The sequence below is a fragment of the Parus major genome, chromosome 18, assembly GCF_001522545.3.
Source record: "Parus major isolate Abel chromosome 18, Parus_major1.1, whole genome shotgun sequence".
In the NCBI taxonomy this organism is placed as follows: Eukaryota; Metazoa; Chordata; class Aves; order Passeriformes; family Paridae; genus Parus; species Parus major.
In genome coordinates, this window is record NC_031786.1 from 8,040,499 (window position 1) to 8,062,652 (window position 22,154).

Genomic DNA, 22,154 nt, shown 5'->3' on the forward strand with positions numbered 1-22,154 from the left:
CAGCTCGAAACAGAGCGAGGGGCACACGCAGGGAGGGGGATCAGGCAGTGCCCTCTCCATGCACATGGTGTCCTGGATCTCCTGGATCAGGCAGTGTCTCCATGAAGGGACACATTCCTCTCCCCCACACATGCTCCTGCTCTTCCTTCCAAGTCACAGGCACTGCAGGTCTAGATTTTTCCAGATTATCTCATTTTTGGCACCTGCGTTCACACGGTTCACAAACCGAGACTCAGCGTTTCCCACTCAGCCTCTCCATTCCTGGGCTGCAGGAATTTTCCCATTAAAAATAATAACAAGAACAAAAAAAGACTGCCCATAACCTAGCCCGAATCTGTCAGCTGGTTGTGGAGGAAACATTTCCCTACAGCTTTAATCTCTTTGTACTGTTAGAGAGCTGGAAAGGGTGACTCACTGCATCTCCCCTCAGCCCTGGGCTCTCCATCCCAGGGAGCCTCGCTGTGTTTGTCCAAATCCCTATAAGCCCTGCAGCCCCACGCCTGGTGTCACCCTAGCAGCACAGGACAGGAGAAAAGTCACCCCAAGGCTTGTGTGGCTTCACTTCTCCATCCCCATGGCAGGACTGGGGCTTGAAATTTGTGGGAGGGCACCGGGCTGCAGCCCCCACCACGACTTCCCAGCACGCAGCAACAGGTCTTGGCTTTCACAGGGATTTCAGTGGATCTCAATGTTTCCTTCTTTCTATTTTTAAGTATTTTTTTTTTTATTGTTTAAATTTTAACCCAGCTCTATGGGAGTTTTAAAGAGAAGTCTTTCCATAAGGGTTCTAGCTGGAAAAAAGAGTGGAAACAGTTGAATTGCTTTGCTCTCCTGGTGTTGCCCTGCTTGTTGTGCAGCAAAATAGATGGGGGACCCTGCTGAGTTTTAGGGTGTACCTGGCACCCTGTGTGGCTGTCCCAAAGTGGCCATGGGACAAAAACTACAACAAAGCTGAAAGCTCAGAGATGTTCAGACTGTTTTGCATAGACCCAGGTTGGGACACAGAGGAAGGTCACATCCCTGTTTTAGGTGAATGTTCCCATTTTTCATGATATCTGCCTTGATTTATCTAAACAAACTCCAGAGGATCCTTGCCATGAAGGCCCACAGGCAGGAGCAGTGGTGGGACAGAGCCTGCATCGCTGGCTGAGTGCTGTCCCCAGTGCCAGGGCAACCACAGCAGCTGGTGAGGAGACAAACAGGAGCATCAGAACAATCCAGCTTTTGCTTCACATCTGGGAGTGCTTCAAATCCATCCCCTGAGATCCCAGAACTGAGCCTTCACCCAGCACCGAGCCATCGATGGACTGGGGGAAGTAGAAACAGACTATTAAACCAAAATGGAAACCATTCACTTTTCTGGGGCCAGCAATGCCTTCCTCGCTCTCCAAGCCCAACCACCAGACTTTACAAGGAACAAGAGAAGGCCAAGATGTTCAACCACACAAGCACAGTGCCAGGGATGAGAAGCACAGTGGAATGGGATGTGTGGCAGGATCACCCATGACAGATTTGATGTGGCTTTTCCTGAGGATTCTCCTGTCCCTCATCCAGCTCCCGAGGATCCCACGAGATCCCTCCATTGCAAAGGGCAGGTGGATCTCTCTGGATGAAGTTCCCTGATCCTCTCCTCAGAGGGATGAACCAGCTCCTGCCACACTGGCACCACAGCCCTGCTGAGAGCTGCCCTGCCAGCACAGGGCAGGAACATCCTCCTCTGCCAGCTCCATCCCAGCCCAGTGCCCCGGGCCTGGGAGTGCCCACAGCCCGGGACAGGTCACCCCCACCCACTCACATTTGGATATTCACATTTGGCGAGTCCTGCACAGCAAGGACAGCCTCCCACAGTGCCCAAGGCTGGGGGTTCAGAAACAGCCCTTCCCCTCACCTTGTTTTTACAGCTATTTTTAATTGTTTGTGCCTCTTTCTGCCCTCTGCATGTCCTCCCCTTGCCTGCACCCACTGCACAGCCCAGCTCACACACTGCTCTGGCAATCCACACCACCTGGTCATCCCACTGCATCTCCTTGTCCCAGATGGGGAGCACCAGCCACACAAAATCTCCACTGGAGATTTTGGGGACACAAAGTCCACCTTTGCAGTGGCACATCCCACAGGGACAGGTGCCTCTGTCCCATCTCTCTGTCACTAGTGGCCCAGTTCAATGTTATAGCAGCACAAACAAAGCAGATGCTCCCCAGGGAGTGTAAGAGAGCCCAAAGACTCAGACAGGGAGAACACTGATGGGGAGGAATATTTCTTAATTTCTTATTTTCCCCATCAAACACCTCCTGCTCTCCTCACACCTCGGGAAGCCCAGCTCTGGAGCAGGCTCAGCTACCCTAATGAAGTTCAGCACTGAAATTACTCCTTTCCTCTGTGGTTTGTTCTGAGCTGCCAAGCTCCCTGTGACTGTTATTCTCCTCTGACCGGCCCCTTCCTGCACAACACGCTCTCCTGCATACCTTCAGCAGCAGGCCAAGGCAGCTGAGCCTGACAGCTGGGGAAGGCAAGTCCCAGCACAGGAGTGAGGGCAGCTGGAGGCAGCTGCCTGCATCCCTGCTCAGCTGTTTGTGCTGCAGAGCCACCAGCAACGGGATCCAGGGATGTCCAGTGCTCCAGGAGCACCTCCTGGTGACCCTGGAGCAGGAGCTGCCACACGTTGTCTCTGCTGCAGACACCAGAGAGGCAGCGTCCTCCTTTGGGGGTTGTGGTGGGGCCAAAGCTGCAGTGGAGCTGGTGAGCACTGACAATGTGCCTGCACCCATCCTGGGGCATCCCCAGGGTCCCTGTACAGCCCCCCCAGATCTCTCTGTGCTCTTGCACCAGCAGCAAGGAGAGAGGCCACGCACCTGCCCAGCGTCACCTTAGGGTGGGTGTTGTGAACCAATGGGAGGAGTGTCCCAAAATGGGGCCCTGTGTGACCAGGGGTACCTCAAGCCATGGAAATGGAGGATCAGGAAGGGGACATGTGCTCTGGCAGTGACCCTGGGCTGTAGCCTAGTGCTGACACCCAGGGAAAAGGAGACAGAGCCCTCACGACCCCTCCAGCTTTGTCTTCTGGCTCTTTGTGGCAGTGGGGTTGGACCTAGATGATCTTTAGGCTCCCTTCCAAGTCAAACCATTCTGAGATGGTTCTTGGAGACATTTGGACTGAAAGCCCCTTTTGTACCAGACCCAGGCTGGCTCGTGCTGCAGGGCAGACTCAGACAGCTGGGCTCAGGGGTAACACTCATCCCAGCAGCTGTCCCCCCTCTCCCCTCCCTGGGCAGCTGCAGGATTCAGCAGCTCAGCCAGCCCTCTGCTCTTAAAGTGCCCAACCAGCCGTGGGCTTCAGAGCTTGGGACCCTCAGAGCAGCCCAGACCCAGCAGGACCAGGCTGAGCACCCACCCACAGGGCAGGATGGGCCTCCTGGGCACCACACACAGCAGCTGGGGGTGACAGGGGGCTCACACAAACCCCATCCTTGGGGCTGGGGCTCAGAGCTCGGCTGTGCCCAGCTGGAGATGGCCCAGCTGAGAAAAGCCACACCTACAGCAGGCACAGTAAGAAAAAAACACTTTCTGATATCAGCTTCTCTGCTGCCTCCTGCCTTGGTTTCACACCAGCACACACCACAGCCTGGCCTCTCTGCAGGGCCTGACCACAGGGCTGCACCCAGGAGAGGGGATGGAAGCCCTGGTCCAGCTCCAGGGCCAGGCATGGACCTCCCAGGTCCTGGCTCAGCCACCCCAGCCCATCCCACAGCCCCCAGGGACAGGCACAGCGTGGGGAGGGAGGGGGTGCAACTCCCTGGATCCCTCACAGGAGAGAGCTCATGGGGGATGGAGAATGGAAAAGTAATTAACAGGTCTGAAAGGAAAATCTCTGAAACATTATGGAGAATAAATGACAGCTGGTAAGGGAGGGAAGCTGGCTTTAATATGGAACTAATTGAAAACAAGATAGGGCTAATATAAGCCAGGTCTCCAGTTTAATAGTGGCTCTGGTCCATGATGTTATTAGACTTTGTCTCCAAGGTCAAAAATCCCTGACTTCTGCTAATGAAGAGGCGGTTCCTGCCCCAAAACCATAAACAACACCACCAAACAACAATATCCCAACACCACTTCCAGAGCCAGCACCTCTCCCGCACCTCGGAGCCCTGCCAGGGTCTGTGGGTGTGCAGGCAGGGCCTGAGCTGGCAGAGCTGTCATTTCCCAGCACCCAGGCTTTTGGCATTTCCTTTTCTTTCCTTCTTCTAGACTGGACAGAATTTCTGATTGAACCCGACAGCTCCTTCAGGCAGGATAAGCCCAAGGGTACCAGCTCTCGTGTGGACACACGTGAGCACAGAGCTCAGAGCAGCCTCCAGAGGCATCACCACAGGAGCTGAGCGAGCAGCAGGCAGCACTCGGCATCTCCTGTGGGACACCGAGGCAGTGACCAGCCCGAGCCTCAGCCGGGCCTGCACTCACCTTCTTCCCTCTTGGGCGGGCTCTCCACGGGCAGCGGCTGCGGTTTGGGCTCTGCCTGCTGGGGCTGGGCGGGCTCGGAGCTCTCCGCTGGCCGTGTGGCCTCCGCAGCCTTGGCCTGGATGTCCAGGCGCCGGGGCGCGGCGTCGGGCACGGCGGCGCTGGCGGGCTCGGCTCTGCGCTGCGGCAGCTCGGGGATCTTGGAGGCCGGAGCCTCCGCCCGCCGCAGCCCCGGCTCCTGCGGCTTGCCCAGCGTGATCTCAGTCCTCCTGGCCGCGGCCTCGGGGGGTTTGTGCCCCACATCTGCTCGCTTGAGGCCGAACCGCGACAAGCCCGAGGTGGAGTTCTCCACCTGCTTGGATGAGATGTCAATGGAGATTTCTGTTCTTCTGGACACTGGCTCGGGCAGTTTGGGTCCAGAGAGCTCCACTCTCCTCAGAGGGGGCTTGGGGGACCTTTGGACTGTGGGCTCCGCATGGCGGGCGGACGGCTCCGAATTCCGGGCGCCGAGTTCCTGAAACTTCTGCGTGGAGCTGGACACGGTGGACCTGAGGAGGGTGTTCGGGGCCCGTCTTTGTGGGGTGGAGGAATTTGAAGACTGATCTACCTCCTCGACCTCAAAGGATCTTTTCAGAGCTGAAAAACATGAAAAGTGGTTCAGGATTTAGTGACCATCCACCTGAGTGTCTCCAGAGATGCTGACAGACACTGCACAAGGCTCATAACTCCATTTCTGCTCCTTCATCCCAGGATTTGTAAGCCATTTAAGCAGCTGGGGATTAAAGGCCCTGCCTCTTCAGACACGTTAAAAACAGAGTAATAAAACAAATCAGGGCCAGGAAATTCAGCCCCAGAGCAGAAATCATCCCCACACTGCCCTCTGTCCCACTCAGAGGGGAGCAGGGCACTGGATTTGGGGGAAGACAGAGATCTTCCAACACCTCGCTTTCCCTCTCACATCCAAAGGATGAACAGATTTTGCTGAGCACTGCCAGCAAAGTCCAAGCTGGGAACTGGAAAACAATCCCAGGAGAGCACCAAATCCATATAAATGCAGCAAGAAAACCAAAGGTGGTGGCCTCAGAAGCTCTATCCTTAAAAACAAACCTAGAGACCACATGAACCAAAGACTGAAGTGTTTTGAGCACATGGACTTGAGACCCCGATACCAGGAAAGGGACAATGGATCTCTGTTCCTTACAGGACCCAGCCAGATAAAAATGAAAGGCTGAACTCCACAGAAAGGGAATCACTGCTGGATTCCATCGAAAAGCCACAGGCTGTAAATCCCATGATCCCTGCAGAACCCCCAGGCAGGCACAGGGGCAGGGCAGGGTGAGGCACAGCCTTGGGATCCCAGAGGAGGCAAGGCTGAGCTGGTGTGGTGACAGCTACACTGCTAACAGCCAGCACAAACATCAGCAATGAGTCCACACATCCTTCACATCAACAGAACAGGAGCAGTGAGATTTAGCCTTTAAAAACCTGGGCTTGAGATCCCACAGGCCATCCAGGGAGAGACTGGAGCCCAGCCTTGCCTCCTCCTGGGAGGTCCTCCCCTCCCTGGGGTGGAGCTGGAGAGGAGCCACCATGGAAGCATCCGTGTTCCAGGGCTGCTGTGACCGCCCAGGGCAGGGCCTGGGGACGTGGGGACCCTCCATCCCTCGGACACATCCGTTTGCTGGACAGGAGCCATCGGTCACTGCTGGCTCCAGCCGGTGGGACAGGAGGGGACCCAGCCACTGGCAGCTCCTCTCCAACACCGCTGACACCAGCAGATGTCACCTCTGTCCTGGCAGCAGGGGCTGGGACAGACACACTGACATCCCCTGGCAGCAGCACAGGGAACCAGAGGAGATGGTGAGGAAAGCAGGGCCCTGGAGCTGGGGTGCACTGGGGACACTGCCAGGGGTTAAAATGTGAGGATACAGACTTGGGGCTGCTTTCCCTTTTGGGGGAATGCCCCAAAACTCCTCACTATGAACCCCAGGCTGTAAAACCAGCCTGGATGGGCACTGAGGAGCCCGAGAACAGGAACCACCCCAGGATGTCTGTATTAGTGACCTGGCAAAAGCCCCTCTGCGCTCAGGGACAGACAGACGTGAATGGGCACACGCCCGTGTCCCCCAGCTGTGGGTCAGACCCCAGCATAGGAACTGCTGGGAAGCAACAGGAGTCTGGGATGGGCTCCCAAGGGTGGGGTCCCAGCTGGCGTGGGCAGGGAGGGATGCACAGAGAGCTCCAACCCCAGTGTCAGCCTGATGGGGACAGCACCACGGCTGCTCTGTGGCCATGGAGAGAGGAAAGCACCAAAGCACAACATTCACCTCCCCTGTAAACCCAGGAAGGGTCCTCAAAGGGCACCTCCTGACAAAATGGTCTGTCTTGCATCTCGGAAATATTCAGACAGTGGTAGAAGAAGGGAGGGAGGCAATAAAGAAAACTGAAAATGCTTTTTCTCAGATTTATCTGTTTTCTGACTTCTGTAGAGCTCTCACAGCCATGCCATCACCTGCTCACAGGGGTGGGATGCTCCCTGCAGCACTCCCTGCCCTGCAGTCTGTGCTGGCACAGCTCCTGCCCTGCAGCTCTGTGTCACAGCTCTCAGCATCCCCAGAATAATTAATCCCAAAAAAGCCCCACAGTGAAAGCTTCAGTGGAAAGTGTTTCAATGTGTTGGAACTCTCAGGTCTCCAACCCTGACCCTCCAGCACAGGTTTTCTACAGTTTCCCTTCTCCATCACACACTTTATCCAGAAACTAACATTTCAGCTGGGCTTTTTTCCCCAAACCCCCACGTTTAAAACAATGCTCCAGCCAAGCCCAGCTTGCATTTTGCTGGAAACAAAGAGAGCGGAAGGGACGACCCGACGGGGAGCCCAGCCTGGCCTTGAGCAAAGCTGGGTGGGCAAGAGCAGCAGAGGACACGGCCCTGGCAGCTCTCGGAGGGATGGAATCACAGTTCTGTCCTCGTCAGGCTCTTCAAACCTGCCTGTCACTCCTCCAGCCAGCTCAGTCTCCACCTCTTCCCTTCAACAAGCAGCCCTATAACCTCCTGAGAGATGTCTTGAGGAACAGGGTAAATGCTCTCAAGGAACCCAGCAGTGAAAGAATCTTTCCTTAATGGACATTGCCCTGGAGACCCCTCAGTGCCAAGTGGTTTGGGGATTTCTTTCTGACCTGCTAAAGAGCTTTGGATACAAACATCCCTGCTGACCTCCAAGGGCTCCTCACATGAGCCACATCCATCATCTCCACTCCTCTGAGCCCTGCTGCCACTTCCTAAAGAAATGGTGGGTAACTCCATTGCAGTGCTGACCTACATGGCCCCTTTCTCTTGACTTTAAACCCCACAGAGTGCCCCAAGCCCAGGGTAAACCTGCCCAATGCCACCCATGTGGTCTTTCTGGAGCACAGCCAGCCCCTGTCCTTATCGAAGGATATGGACTTATGGACTGAATTACAACACCCAAAATCGGCTTTGTTCCAGGTCCTTCTGAGCCCTGTTGCAGAAAAGAGAAAAAGGTCAAAGCCCAGACACAAAGGGGTTCAAAAAGCCCAAGGCAGAGCTGCAGAACCATGAACTGAGGGGCTGGGCAAGGAACCTTCACCCCAAAGAGGGGCAGCAATGGCTCAGCACAGTTTCTGACTGCAATATCATGAGGAGCCCCAGGTCCCAGTGGCATTCCCTCCCCAGCAGGGTCACTGACTTGCCTGGGGACAACCCAGGAGCTTTCTCACCCATGGCTCTGCAGGATGGGGTGTCCATCTCATGCTTTCACGGGGATTTTGGTGACCAGCTTGTCCTGCTGGCACATTTGGCCACAGCCCTGAATTGAGCGTGCTCTGGAGAAGGTCAGACATGCCAGGCACGAGAAAGGAGAATTGTGACCACAAGGGTTTGTGTTTCCACCTCTGAGACAGAGCCCCCCTGCCATGAACACGATCCTCAGGAATGTCACCTTCAGCAGTGGTGGCCCTCAGAGGGACCGAGCTCCCTGCTCAGCACTGCCTCTCTCCTCCTCACATGGGAAGAGAGAAGGACCTCAGGAAGCACAACAGCTCTCAAAAGAAGAGAAAAAAACTTATAAATAGTGTGTCCTGCCCAGAGCCAGGAAAGGAAAGTAAACAGCCTCTGCTGCAGATGACCCTCCTCCCAGCTTCCTGCAGGGAAGTGTCCGTATTCCTCACAAAAACAGGGCAGGGCTGTAGGGCCCCATGTCCCTCTGCCAGGGTCAGGGTCCCACATGGGCACTTGTGGCTAATTCTCCATGTCCCCAAGGGCTCCAGGTCCCTGTCACACCCCTGACAGCCTGAACAAGGTGTCCCTGCCCTGAGCAGGGCCTGGGCTGGCCAGGCTGCACAACTGTCCCCACTGTTGTACTTTGCAGGGGGTTTTGGGCACAAGCAGGGCTCCCCCAGCCCATCCCATTGCCTGGCTGGTGTTGGAGGCAGCTGGGCAGGGAAGGTGGTGCAGGAGTTGAGCACCACCCTTCCTTCTCTTCCTCTGGAGCTGCATGTGGGGCTGAGCCTGCGCTGCCTTTGGCTTGTGCTTCTCTCATCCACTTCCAGACCCATCCACACATCTCTGGCTCAATCCACCACTGCTGAAGGCAGCAGCTTTTGGGCAGGGAAAGCCCAAAATCCCCTAAAATGAGATTTCCAAGTGCTTCCCATCGGATGCAAGAGCCCACCACCATCATGTCAGGGTCAGGAACCGCTCACTGCAACGTCCCTTTGGGGACCAGACCTTTGCAAACCTCTCAAGGTCACAGTGTTTAGCTCAGCACCACCCAGCTCAGCACGGCTGGCTTCACAAATACCACTGCTAATCCTCCTGTTGGGTGAGGAAGGCACGGGCTGTGCACAAGGACTTGCCCTCCTGAAAACCCAAACATGCTCCATGCCAGACAGGAGCTTGGGGGTGAGAATTGTGGGCCTTCACTCTGCTCAAATGCTCCCCAAAAGCAGGCACAGGGGCTGAAAAGGAGAAAACATTGATTTTTCTTTCTATTTCATGCAGCGGTGCTGGGGGTGGCTGCACAGTGAGGCCACTGTGTCCTCCTGGTCACCCCCCAGCCAGGCACCAGCAGGTCACACACCATCAGCTACTTTAACCATCTTTAACCATCAGTTAAAGCTGCTCTTTAGAAATCCTCTGAACCGGGGAGAGAGGGCAGAGGTCTGGTTCAAATCCCAGCAGCTCATGCAACAGCCAGGAGTCTTCCAGAGATGTGACAAGTGAGTGGCACTGGGGACTCGCACACGCACAGCTCTGGCCGAAGGAGAGTCCCAGGGCTGCCCAGATGGCACAAGGATCTGGTTCCTGCACAAGGACTGCACATCTCCCAGCTGGAAGCTCTGGAGCACGCTGCCAGCCTGGCTCTGGGCACCCCGGGGGGGTCAGCCAGGGAACAGCTGCAACATCTGCTCCTCCTCTCTTCCCTTTTTAAACACAATATCCCGCCAGCAGGCCAGGGGAGGCTTTATACAAGGAAACATCTATGCACAGAGCTCGGGAGGAGACCAAAATAAACAGCAAGGGATGCTGACTCCTCCGGGACCTGCTTCCCAGCCGGAGCCTCCAGCCCTGTCGCGGCCGCAGCGCCCAACTGCTTCCCATTAAACCCCCGGTGCCCCTGGCGTGCTCTCCGTAACCCTGGGGTTACATTTGCTTGCTTGCTTAAGCACAGAGAGCTCTCCTCGGGTTTTTGGACACGTAAGAGCCCTTTGGGGCCGGGGCAGCCGGCGCCCCGTTATTTCCCACCACACAATGGCAGCGTTTGAGAGCCAGGGCTCGCTCTAAACTGCTACCAGATGGTCACCTCCTGTTCCCGGGCAGGAAAGGGGGGAGGCTGCAGCTCTCATCTTTCAAGGAACCCTTGGAAAGCCAACACAGCGTTTAAAGCTTCCCAGAGCCCCCTGACAGGCAGCAGGGTGCTTGTGGAGCTTTTCTGGCCCAGGCTGAGAGCAAAGAGTGTTTGCCCACGGGGCCACCTGGGCCTGGCTTACCCAAACCTCCCCTGAGTGACGCCACTGAAGAGCTGCCACCACCCCACCAGGGATGGTGCATTGGAGTGAACTAAAGGGGGCAAAAGTAGGGTGTTCTGCACGTACCTAGAGGGTATATCCACTGTGTATTAAACCTGAAGGTCCCCCAGCAGAAAGGGAAGGGAGCTGCAGCCCTGCTGCAGGGCCAGAGCAGGATATCTCTACCCCATCCTCACCAACAAGGTGCTCCCAGCTCCCCTGAGCCCCTTAGTGGGGCCAAAATCAAGGTCTGAGATGGAAAATCCCTGGTGGTGCAGGCAGCAAGCGATGCTGCACAAGCTGGCAGGATTTTGTGAGCACACACAGCTTCAAAACAGCCCGAGAAACTCAGATCCCCTCTCACATCCACAGAAAAACAGGCAGGAAAATATAAAAGCACCTTTCCCAAAAAGGTGATCCAACAAAAGAAAGAAGTAAGGGCTGCTGGGGCCCCTCCCTGTGCTTGTGCCAGGAGGCTTCACACCTTTCCTTTACCAAAAAACCAACTTAGCTGCACTACATATATATATATATATATAAAAAAACATAGATCTCTATCTATATAGCTATCTAAATCTATCTATATATATATTTATTTATACCTATACCTATATATCTATATATCTGTATATCTGTAGATAGATAGATAGATAGATAGATAGATAGACAGAGACACTCTGCTGTTGTACCCTCACTCCCATGCTATCCTGGGTCAGGTTTATGCCCAAATCCTCTCTCTGACTTCACAGCCTCCAAGAGAAGTTGCAGTAGATTGCCTGGTCTGACATGAATCACATGGACAAGAAAATGCTGGCAATGTGCTGTCTACGCAGGGCCTTCCTGGATGGTGTAAACGGTACCAAAGGTGAGTTCTGGTGGAAATTCGGGGATAAATCCAAGTTCAGGGCTCTGACTTCAATCAAGGCAGCATTTCTCTCACTCACAGCAAGGTATTAAACAGCCTGAGGCTGATGCAGCAAACCATCCTTTCCCAGAAATCAACATGCAAAAGCAAAGTCAGGACTGAGAACAGAAAAAATAAAATAAAGTCCTCAGATTAATACAAAATCCCAGCTTTCCAGTCCCTGTAATGCAGTTCTCAAAAGATTTTAGCTTGATTCTCTATTACACTTGGGTTTATATAACCATTAACTCGCAGCAAAATGCTTCCAGATCAGAGCAGTATATTTTACATCCCTTATATTCATTTCATACTTGTACAGAAAATGACATAAAACACAGGGTATCAGCCCAGCAGATTGCATTACTGGCTCTGCCACAGGCTCACTCCAGCTCCTGTCTCCACTCTGTGCTCCAGTTTCCTTCCACAGGGGGAGGAGGAAGGAGAGAAATAAATCATTTCTGTGCCTCCCACGGGGCTGTAGATTTGGTTTGGTTCACTAATATTTCTAAAAGGCCTTGGAATGATTACCCAGAGACAAAAGCACGATGCAGATGGTCTTGCAGAGCCCAGCCTGCCCCGTGCTGGTGCCACAGATGCCATCCCCAGGTGTCATGAATCCCAGTGCCCATGCAAGGGACATGGAGAGTGACTCAGGGGGTGACCAGCCTCATGGAGAGTGACTCAGGGGGGTGACCAGCCTCATGGAGTGACACAGGAGGGTGACCAGCCTCATGGAGTGACACAGGAGGGTGACCAGCCTCATGGAGAGTGACACAGGAGGGTGACCAGCCTCATGGAGAGTGACACAGGGGGTGACCAGCATCATGGAAAGTGACACAGGAGGGTGACCAGCCTCATGGGGAGTGACACAGGAGGGTGACCAGCCTCATGGAGTGACACAGGGGGGTGACCAGCCTCATGGAGTGACACAGGAGGGTGACCAGCCTCATGGAGAGTGACACAGGGGGGTGACCAGCCTCATGGAGAGTGACTCAGGGGGTGACCAGCCTCATGGAGAGTGACACAGGGGGGTGACCAGCCTGGGCAGCAGGGACTGTGTGATTAAATCAGTGAATTCTCCCTTTGAGAAGATGCTTTGATGGGTGATGTTGCAACATGCTGGTTAAAAAGCTACAGAAAAGCTTTTTATTGGTAAATTGGTAAAAGAGGCAAAGGAGGGACCCAGGGGCTGTTCAGCCCTGCAGTGCTGCCCACTCCTGCCTGCACTGCCTGCTGATTGCTGCTGTCCCTGCTGCCAGCTCTGATGACTCTCTTGGAGGGGACACCCAGCACTGCAGTGGGAGATGTTGTCCAAATGTCCTGAGGGCTGGCAGAGAGCAGAGCCCTCCTCCTTCCTCCTCCCTGGGAAACGTGCTTTGAAAAAGAAAATACAATCCCTCCTTTTCACATTTCCCTGTATTTTCACTTCCAGTGGCCAAGATGAAAGAAAGCCTGAGTCCCCAGCCCAGTCCTCAGCACACTCCTTGTCTCCAAACCAGGGCAGCTGACCAGTGCCACTGCCCTCACCACCAATCCCTGCCACGACCCCCAGGGCTGGGAGAGGCTGCAGAGCACCCACCTCACCCTGGCAAGGGGCTGCACAGTTTTGTGATGCTTGGCTCCCAAAGTGCCACCTGTACTGCCAGCAGGACAGTGGCACAGACTGATGTCACCATGTCCCCTGCCCTGCAGCCCACAGGGCTGGCTGACACGGACTGTGCCTCCACCTGGGCACCAACAGCCCTCCCCAAACTGCCCTGGCCGGGGTGCCAGCAGCACTGGGGGGATGCAGGGTCACACACCACCCACAGCATCTCTCCTTTGGCACACAAACCAGCCAAGGGCCAGCTTGGATGGACACTGCCCGTGGGCCACCGCTCTGGAGGTGTCCCCAGGAGACCCAAGGGCTGAGCTCCATCCAGCAGCCTGACAAAAGCAATCAGGGTAAAAGCCTGAGTCACAGCCATCAGGAGATCAGAGCTGTTCAGAATGAGCTGCAGCCAGCAACAAACCCCTTCTTCCCCAAGGGCTGCTCCTTACCTGCACTGCTTGTGAGGAAGGCAGTGAGGAGGGGTCTCCTGCACCCAGAAGGGCTCTCCCCACGATGGCACCAGCACAGCAGCTGGGTACAAACTGCTGGTGCCACCAGAGAGGTGCCAGGACCAAACAATACCCTGCAGGTGTGACATGAGAGGTGGCCAGGACACAACCCCATCCCTGTGAAGGGCATGACAGCCACAAAGAGCTCCCCTGATGGACCCTGACCCCCACCAACAGGCACAGCCCCACCAGGAACTGAACTCAGACCCACTGACACATTTTACAGGCTTCAAACAAGTTTAACCAGGATTTAGGGTCACTTGGCTTGCTGCCTCCACGTCCCATCTCTAAAGACCAAAGAGGTGCCAGAGTTCACTGCAGCAGGAGGGGACAGGGAGGCTGGGAGAGGGAAAGAGCCTGAGTGATATTCCTGCACAAAGGTACTGCCTTAAATTAAATATCAGAAATGTGAATATCTGGAGGGATTATGGGCTCTGAAGTCTCCATATTGTCTTTGGGTTTATGACACATCCCCATCCAGGTTTTTGTGGCTGCTGTCTCAGTCCTGGCTCCTGGGAAAAAAGGCTGAGCAGCTTCCTGCAAGGAAGGGCAGCAACCAGAAATTAAACCAGCACCCAGTGAGGCCACGGGGCACCCAGAGGTGCCAGGTTAATGCCTGGCAGTAATTTAGGTTTGCTGGCATGGACTGCCAAGAGCCAGAGCCATGGTCACTCAGAGCTATCAGACCTGACCCAACATGACCCAGAGGTGCTTCCTACCCACCCCACTGCCCTAATCCACCAAGAGACAACGAGCAAAGACTGCAGCACTCCAGGTGAGACCCTCACTGAGGGAAAGGAGCTTCCAAGATCCCAGAGATTGGGAAGAGCCAGCATGGTGCACCAGCCCCTGCCTCACCTCCAGGCACCAGCACTGAGCTTGCAAAACCAAAGCAGCTGCCCTGGCTCTGGAGTAGAGACCCATCCCCTCCCTGTCCCTGCCCACCAGGCTCCTCTGAAAGGTCTCTCTGTGGTGCTGTGCTCGCTGTGCCCAGGGCTGGGCCCACAGGAGCTCAGCTGGGCCAGCACTGGGAGCCCTCCCTGCTGTCACAGGGGCAGGGACAGCAGGTGCCCAGCGCCAGGGACACACAGCCCAGCCCTGTAAACAACAACCTCTGCGTGATCCTACATCCTAACCAGGGCCAGAGGCAATCCCCAGAGTGTGGGCACAGAGATCAACTGTTCTTCCCTTTCCCACTCCCTCACAACCTTTTTATTCCCAAAGAATTCGATTTATACAGGGAAAAACCCAACCCACAACATCTGCTGTGACCAGGGAGATGCAGTTTTTTAACTTGGTGGCTCGAATGCCAGTACTGCAGGGGAAGATACAACTTCTGCTGGGGAAGACACAAAACTTCCCTTCCCACAGGCACCTTCCTCTGCCACCACGTGAGGATTTGGCAGAAAACTCTCATCCAGCCCATTCTTTTGTCTCAGATAGAGAAACAAAGGTGTGGAGTAAGAGAGAGAACAGTGAAGTGGCTGTAAAGCCAAGCTTTGAGGGTATCAGAGGTGACTTTCCTGGAGCACCAGCCCCAAGAGCACATCAGCGAGCAGCTCTGGCCCTGCCCACACCGAGCTGCTGATGAAGAGCTCCAGAAGAGCCCAGTCACAATGTGACTTTTTATGGACAGCCCAGGAAATCCAACAATTGAGGAGCTTTGCTTCACTCCTAGGGTTGGGATGATCCAAGATGTAAATCGGAAAGATCTTTTTGCATTTCCTTTTCCAGGCATTGAGCCCTGGCACACCAGGGACTGTTAGTCACACGCTGCCCTGCAAACCCTTGGGCCGGGCTTAGGGGACACACCTTGGACTCACACAAACACATCCCACCTCCAGGGCTTCCCACTCTGCTGAACTCAAGGCACATCACCCACACTGGCACGTTCCTGCTAATATTAGCCCGGGGCTGAGCCGCAGCATCCGCAGCACGCGGCTGCAGCTGCTCCCGGGGCTGCAGGAACGCTGCACAGCCCAGGGATGCACCACGGCCACGTGTCCCACAGACATCCCAGGCATCTGCTCAAGGAAATTTTAAGGACGAGTCCCTGAGTTTTGTGCACGTAGAAAAGCCTATTTATAATGCAGCACCCTCCTGAAAATGAGCTGGGTGATGGTTTTGTGGTGGCACTTAAAACTGGGACGTAACTGAGTTTGTAACTCATTGAGACAAAGCCTGTTGGTGAAATACTAAAAATACCCTGCACTGGGTGGTGAGAGAAGTGTCTGAAAAGTGTGCTGTAGTTAGGAAGAGTAAATAAATAAAATAGCCAGAGAAACCTTCTGATCAGCAGTGTCATGTCCTGGCAGGGCTGGAGGCTCCCCACCCAGCTCCACAGCACTGCCAAGGCTCACCCACCAGCCAGCACTCGCTCCCCAGGGGAGCTGGGCTCTGAGCAATGGCAAAGTCAGGGATTAAGAGCCATCAACAGACGCTGTCTCATGGTTTCTGCCAGAGCAAAGCTGCCCCCACCAAGCTGTACCTCCAGAGACCACACAGGGCCCCTGGGCACCCTCCTGCCTCTCCACACACAGCCCTGCTCAGCACTTCCACCAGGCACAGTTCACAGCCACGGTGACAATCTGTGTTTCAGCATTACAGGGAAATGGATCTGGTGATGACTGACAGCACTGGCCAAGGCAAGGAGAGCTTGGCATCAGTGCTGCCACTCACCACCAGCAACTGCCAGTGAAAACACACCCAGTTACCCCAGCACTGTGCTCGGCAGCAGCCACATCCCACCGGGATGAGGGACTGGAGCAGATCTCTCCTGTCTCACCACCAGGCAGCAGATACTGAGTGCACAGTGCTCTGCACCTCTGGCAGAAAGACAAGTACCACACTGTGGAATTATCTTTGTGCAGCATCACAACCAAGCAAAGCTGTGAGCAGGAACATCCTCCTCCCCCTCAGGGGAGAGCCGTGGACACAAACACTCCCACATCACCCAGCCTGGGCTGGATCAGGGAGCTCTGGGGTGCAGGGATTGGTAACACACTGCTCAGGCATCTCACCAGGCTGCTTTAGCCCTGCAGCTCAGGGTCTGTGCCTGAGACACCGGGGAGCTGAGGGACCCACAGCCCCCTCTGGCAGAGGCGAGCTTGGGAAGCACTGCTGCAACCAGGGCTGAACCAGCCCCTCCTGAAAACCTGCCACAATCTATAAACCCAGGGGCTGAGCTATCATGCTCTGTAAATCCTGGCAAACCACAGACCTAATGATGCTCTGCCCCATTAGAGAGAGGAAGCTTTTGTCAGTTAAATAAGGGGGATTAGAATTATAGAATGGGTTTGGTTGGAAGAGACCTTACAAACTGTCTGTTCCAACCCCACTGCCATGGGCAGGGAACACCTTCCACTAAACAAGGCTGCTCATAGTCCCATCCAAGCTGACCTTGAACCCTTCCAGGGATGGGACATCCCCAGTTTTTCTGCAGCAGAGGCCCCTGGACTTTTCTGGTGCCCTCCTGCAGGACCTGTTGCTCAGTGCAAAATGGGCACTGTGAGCATCCCCATCACAGCATCGGGCACTAGGAAGAAGAGCACACACTGCTGCGCTCTGTTTTCTTCTCAAATGTCGCTTTGATCTGGAAACTAAACTGGAATCAAGGACCTGGTACTGCTTCCCTGTCCCCAAGGGCCCTTGCATCCTCCTCGGGCTCACTGAGGCTGCAGCTCCCTGCCTGCTGCAACACAGCAGGGACAAGAAACCCAGCAGCGATGCTGGGAGGAAAACTGGCAGGAGGAGCAGCCAGGGTGACTGGGGAGGGAGGCAGTGTGTGACTGGAGGGAACAAAGGGAGCTCTGGATGGCCTGGTGCTGCTGATCCATGGTATTTTTGGCAGATCTTTCCTGCTTGGCCAAGGGCTGCGTGGGGTTGAGGTACCCACCCAGCAGACAGGAACACTGCATCTCCTGCCCTTGGGGCTGGAGATTAATTGCCTGGCTCTTGGGAAGCTGCTGTGCAACCCTGAGAGCTAATTACATTGGGAAACAGTAGCCCAGATCCCTGCTCAAGGGCAAGGCCAGACCTTTTGGCTTGAGCTGCACGGAGCTTTCCCCATCCTCTCCCTCTGCACAGGCAGGAACTATTAAGTTCTCCACAGACTGAAAATAAAGGCAGCACAGAGCTGCTCGGTGCCACCGAGGAACACACACAACCCAAACAGGCAGCCCCGGGGCCCACAGCAGAGCCTTTATCGTATCCAAGTAGGGAATTACTCATTCTTCAGAGATTTAAATGCAACTGGGGCAGCGAGAGGGAAGCTGTAATCACATCAGCGCTCGCAGCCCTGCGCTGGGGAAGCTCACACGTCCCTCGAGGACAGTCACAAAGGTGCCCTTGAACCCCAGCACCAAAGGGGTGCTGGACTCTGTGTCCCAACACTTGTTAGCTCCAATCCTCCCGAGGGACGTGACTTCCCTCGGCCGCCTGCTCTGCCCTCCCCTGCCAGCCGCAGCCGCAGCAAGCCCAGGGCTGGAAACAGGGGAGGAGACCGTGTCCAAACCCTGCGACAAGGGCTGCACAGACCCCAGCTTTGCCACACGTTTCCTGCCTGACCTGGAAGAGGAACCCGTGTGCCCTGAGCTTCCTCGGCTCCCCAGCAGGAAAAGCAGCGGAGCTCTGCTTCCCGAAGGCCAGGCTGCCTTCTCCAGGAGGCGGAGGAGGCTCAGCCTACAGCGGTGCACACGCAGCCCCTGGATAGGCTTTCAGCGCGGCCCCAACATCTCCGCCGCTCCTTGTGGGTTTTTGTTGGTTTTTTGGTTCTGGTTTTTGTTGGTTTTTTTTTTTTCCTCCTTTCTAGAAACCGCTGCACAAAGCTCGGCTTGGGTCGCTGCCAGGACGCGCGGGTGCGTAGGGATGGAGCTGCTCTTCCAAAACTCTGCTCGGGAAGATGAGCTCCCCCGAGCCCATCCCTCATCGCCGGCTTCAGGCACAGCCCCCCAGCCCTCTTCTGCCCGGCTCTCACTGCCAGACCCATCTGGCAGCGGCACGCTCCCCAATAGCTTATTTTCTCGCCTCCAAAAGCCAGAATAGCAGGCAAGAAGCGGCAGGGTACCTCGGGAGAAGGCGAGGGGGCTGCACGGAGATCCCCCAGCAGAGCAGAGCGCTGCGGGCCGCTGGAGCTGTGCCACGGGACAACTGCAGAGCTCTGCAGGGCAGGCGGCTCCCGCTGCGGGGCTGCGGAAACTCGGCATGGTTATCCACATCCCAGCTACTCCACGGCTGGGTTTGCACCCCAAAGCGGGGAATCAACAGAAGGGGCTCTGCCCCGCTCTCTTTTTTTTTTTTCTTTTCCCCAGACTTTCAGTCTCGTCAGGCGGGTGTTTTCAGCTGAAAAAAACTACATAAATCAGCTCGGGAAGGGCACGAAAGGAGAAACATCCCGTAAGACCCTGCCTTGGCAGACAGCACAGGGCGCAGCCGGCTCCGGACAAAAGGCACCGGGGGATGCAGCCCTGGGACATCCCGCTCCTTCCAGCCCTCCCTACCCGCGGGACGACCCCCAGCCTCGGCCGGGACCCCCCCGGAACCACCGGCGGCGCTGGGAGATTGCGGCAGCCGAGCCCGGGGGAAGCCGAGCCGAGCTCACCCCGCTCCGCCGCGGCCGCAGCTCCTCCCGGCTGAGCCCCCAAAAGCGGCCTCTCCCTCCGGGGCTCCCTCCGCGGGGGCACCCACCTTCGAAGTCGGAGATGATGCCCTCCAGGTGGGCGCTGACGGCCGGGTCGGCCATGGCGGGGCGCGGGGCGCTGCCCCCCGGCTCGGCGGTGAGCGCTGCGGCCGCGCGAATGGCGGAGGGCGAGCGGCTGCGGCCGCCCCCCGCCCCGCCGGGCAGCGAGCCATGCCCCCGGCCCGGCCCAGCCCGGCCCGGCCCGGCACGGCCCCTCGCCGCGCACTGGCTGCTCCCCACGCCCGTCACACCGCCCCCTCCGCCCGGCACGGCCCCTCTGCGGGGAGGTGGCCGGGACCCCCGCCCCGCCCCGCCCCGATGGGTCCCGCTGTGTCCTTCGGTCCCGCTATGTCCCTCGATGGGTCCCGCTATGTCCCCCAATGGGTCCCGCTGTGCCCCCTGGTCCCTCTGCGCCCCCCGGCTCCGCTGTATCCTCCCGTCCCGCTATGTCCCCCGATGGATCCCTCTGTGTCCCCCGGTCCTGCTATGTCCCCTGGCCCCGCTGATCCCCTTGGCCCCGCTGTGTCCCCCGGTCCCTCTGTGTCCCCCCTGTCCCTCTGTGTCCCCCGGTCCCGCTGTGTCCCCCGGTCCCTCTGTGTCCCCCGGTCCCTCTGTGTCCCCCCGGTCCCTCTGTGTCCCCCCGGTTCCTCCGTGCCCCCCGGTCCCGCTGTGTCCCCCGGTCCCGCTGTGTCCCCCGGCACGGAGCCGCCCTGAGGGGTGACAGCCCTCGGGAAGGAATCAGCGCTGCCCCACGGAGGGTGGAACCGGCCCCACACGGGTGGGTCGCTCCCCCGATGTTCTCCGGCGCTGATGAGCCTTTCGCTTCTCGGTTTACCCTTGTTTGGAAAGGGACAGCTCGGCCACGCTCCGTTTTATAATTCCTGAAAATCAAGCCAGCGCTGTGCTAACCCACCGCTGCCAAATCCAAGCAGCCTGCTCTGGAAAATCATCCCTGCAGGAGCAGCGGGGGATGCAGAACTTGTCCCGAGGCTGAGCCCAGCGCCGAGCACTCGGTGCTGCCACAGCTCCCTCCGCTCCAGCCGGCTCTGGCACGGACCCCAGCCCGCTCCGTGACACTGCTGCCTCTTCCCCACCTCTCACACCCCCTCAGGTTGAGCATCTCGCTATCTGATGCTTCTCCCTTCCGGTGTTGATTCAGATCCTGCCCTCCTGATCCTCTTTTTATCATCCCCACCCTGTGTTTGGATAGCATCATTTTGAAGTGATGATACCCCCTGAAATGTGTCCAGGTACATCAACAGGAAAAGAAAAATGAATGGGTTGGGCTTTTTAGTCCACTTTGGGTAAACCATAAAGGAAAATTATGCAGAACAGTAGTAGAGTTACTGTCAGTTACTGCAGAAAGTATGAGCTTCACCACAGATGTCACCCTTTTAATTTCACACATTTAAAGTCTGCAAACACCACAGACTCCCCCAGAGTGTACATGAATCAGAAAATGAAACCAACAGTACCAGTTTCCCCAGACTCAACAAGCTGTGGGTTTTCCATACTATCCAAGGAAGGCATTACTTGAAGACGTGGGAACTGTTTAAATAATCTTGAGAACACACCTTTACAACAGAAGTCTGGTATTTTAAGGCAGGTACAGTAGGTTTCCTCTCCTCTGGCAGTCAGCAGTGCTCAGCTCTTTCATTTTTTGCTCCCCTCGTGGTGTCAGAAACCACGGGACGTACCAGAGCAGTGCAGGGAGGAACAGCTCTGCATCTCTCTGCATCACGAGTGGAAACAAAAATGCATTTCCATGCAATACACTGCCTGTAAAGCTCCTTGGTGTCACCCTGGCTGAACACCATCAGCTGTTCCCCATGCCTTGGAGGAGAACAGGAGGGACCATGGACCTGTGGCTCCCCTGGCACCGAGCTCAGCTCCCTGGGACCAAGTCCCTGCTGTCCCCAGCATGGGGAGAGGTGGCAGCTGCCACACTGCACAGCACCACAGAGGGCTGAGCCCTGTCACTGGCATCGATTTTTGAAAGAAATTGTCTTTATTTCTCTCCGCCCAAGCGCTGTTATGCAGGTCACATCCGCAATCCATTTCCAGCAGGTAAAAATGTAGCTGTCAATAATTAACTTTGTTACTCAGCGAGGAAAAAAAGTCCCACTTTGTTAAAAATCATGGATGACTCCCTCACTGGGAAAACCACAACCTGGATTAGCCTTTTCCAAAACCTGTTAAACATCCTGACTATACCCTCACAACAAAGGTGTAGAATGGGTTTAAAGCAGGGGAAAAAATGAACTAAACAAGACAAACTAAAAATCCTTGTTGTAAAGAAGATTTTAAAAGGGCAATACAAGCAATCTGAGGAAGGACCAAGCACATTTTTTGATGTTCAGAGTCTAACCCCTTGCAAATCCCATAAGATTTGATGTGAGAGCCCCTGCTTGGAGTTTGGTGGCACTCTCTGAACTAGGTGACACAGGGATTGGTGTGATGGAGACCCTGTTTTTGAGGTCAACAGGAGGCAAGAAGGAGAAAACCACTGGAAAAAAACCACAAAACATTCTTGATGGACTGTGGTAGGGAGCATCACAATGTCATCTGCTGGTCTCCTGGAGCTGGTGAAGCTCAGAGCACTTCAGCAGAAGAGGTTGAGGCAGTTTGGGTCAGTCCCAGCTCCCTGGGTCACTCTGCATTTCCCAAGCAAAGGCAATGTTATTATCCTGGATCTAATAAAAGTTGAGCAAATCAAGCAGCCAAGAGGAGAGCCCCCAGAAGTGTGAAATAAAATATCCGGGCTGGAAGTAGGAGTTCCTTTTCATTAAAACCAGCTGGGTCATATTGCACCCATGTGCACCTAAGGCACTGAGAGGGGGAGAGAAAGATGGAAAATTACAGCAACTAAAGAATAACAAGAATATCCAGAGCTCTAGCAGTAAATATTTAAAGCAGTAAGGTATGTAAACAGCTCACCCCATACCCCAAGTGCCTGCTAGAAGAGGAGCAAGCTTTCCTCCAGGGAGA

General features: G+C 55.6%; 1 protein-coding gene across 6 annotated transcripts in view; it reads right to left on the reverse strand.

The window, feature by feature from the left end:
* Window positions 1-22,154, reverse strand: part of SEPTIN9 (septin 9) — a 136,052-nt gene that overhangs the window by 49,626 nt on the left and 64,272 nt on the right. For 4 of the 6 annotated variants that reach the window (XM_015645942.3, XM_015645946.3, XM_015645944.3 and 1 more), the window contains one exon: window positions 4,459-5,091. In XM_015645942.3, the coding sequence (XP_015501428.1) occupies window positions 4,459-5,091 (633 nt within the window). Of the gene's footprint in view, window positions 1-4,458; window positions 5,092-18,554; window positions 18,709-19,174; window positions 19,327-22,154 lie in introns of those variants that run through there. The other 2 variants (XM_015645943.1, XM_015645940.1) reach the window with 2 other exon arrangements.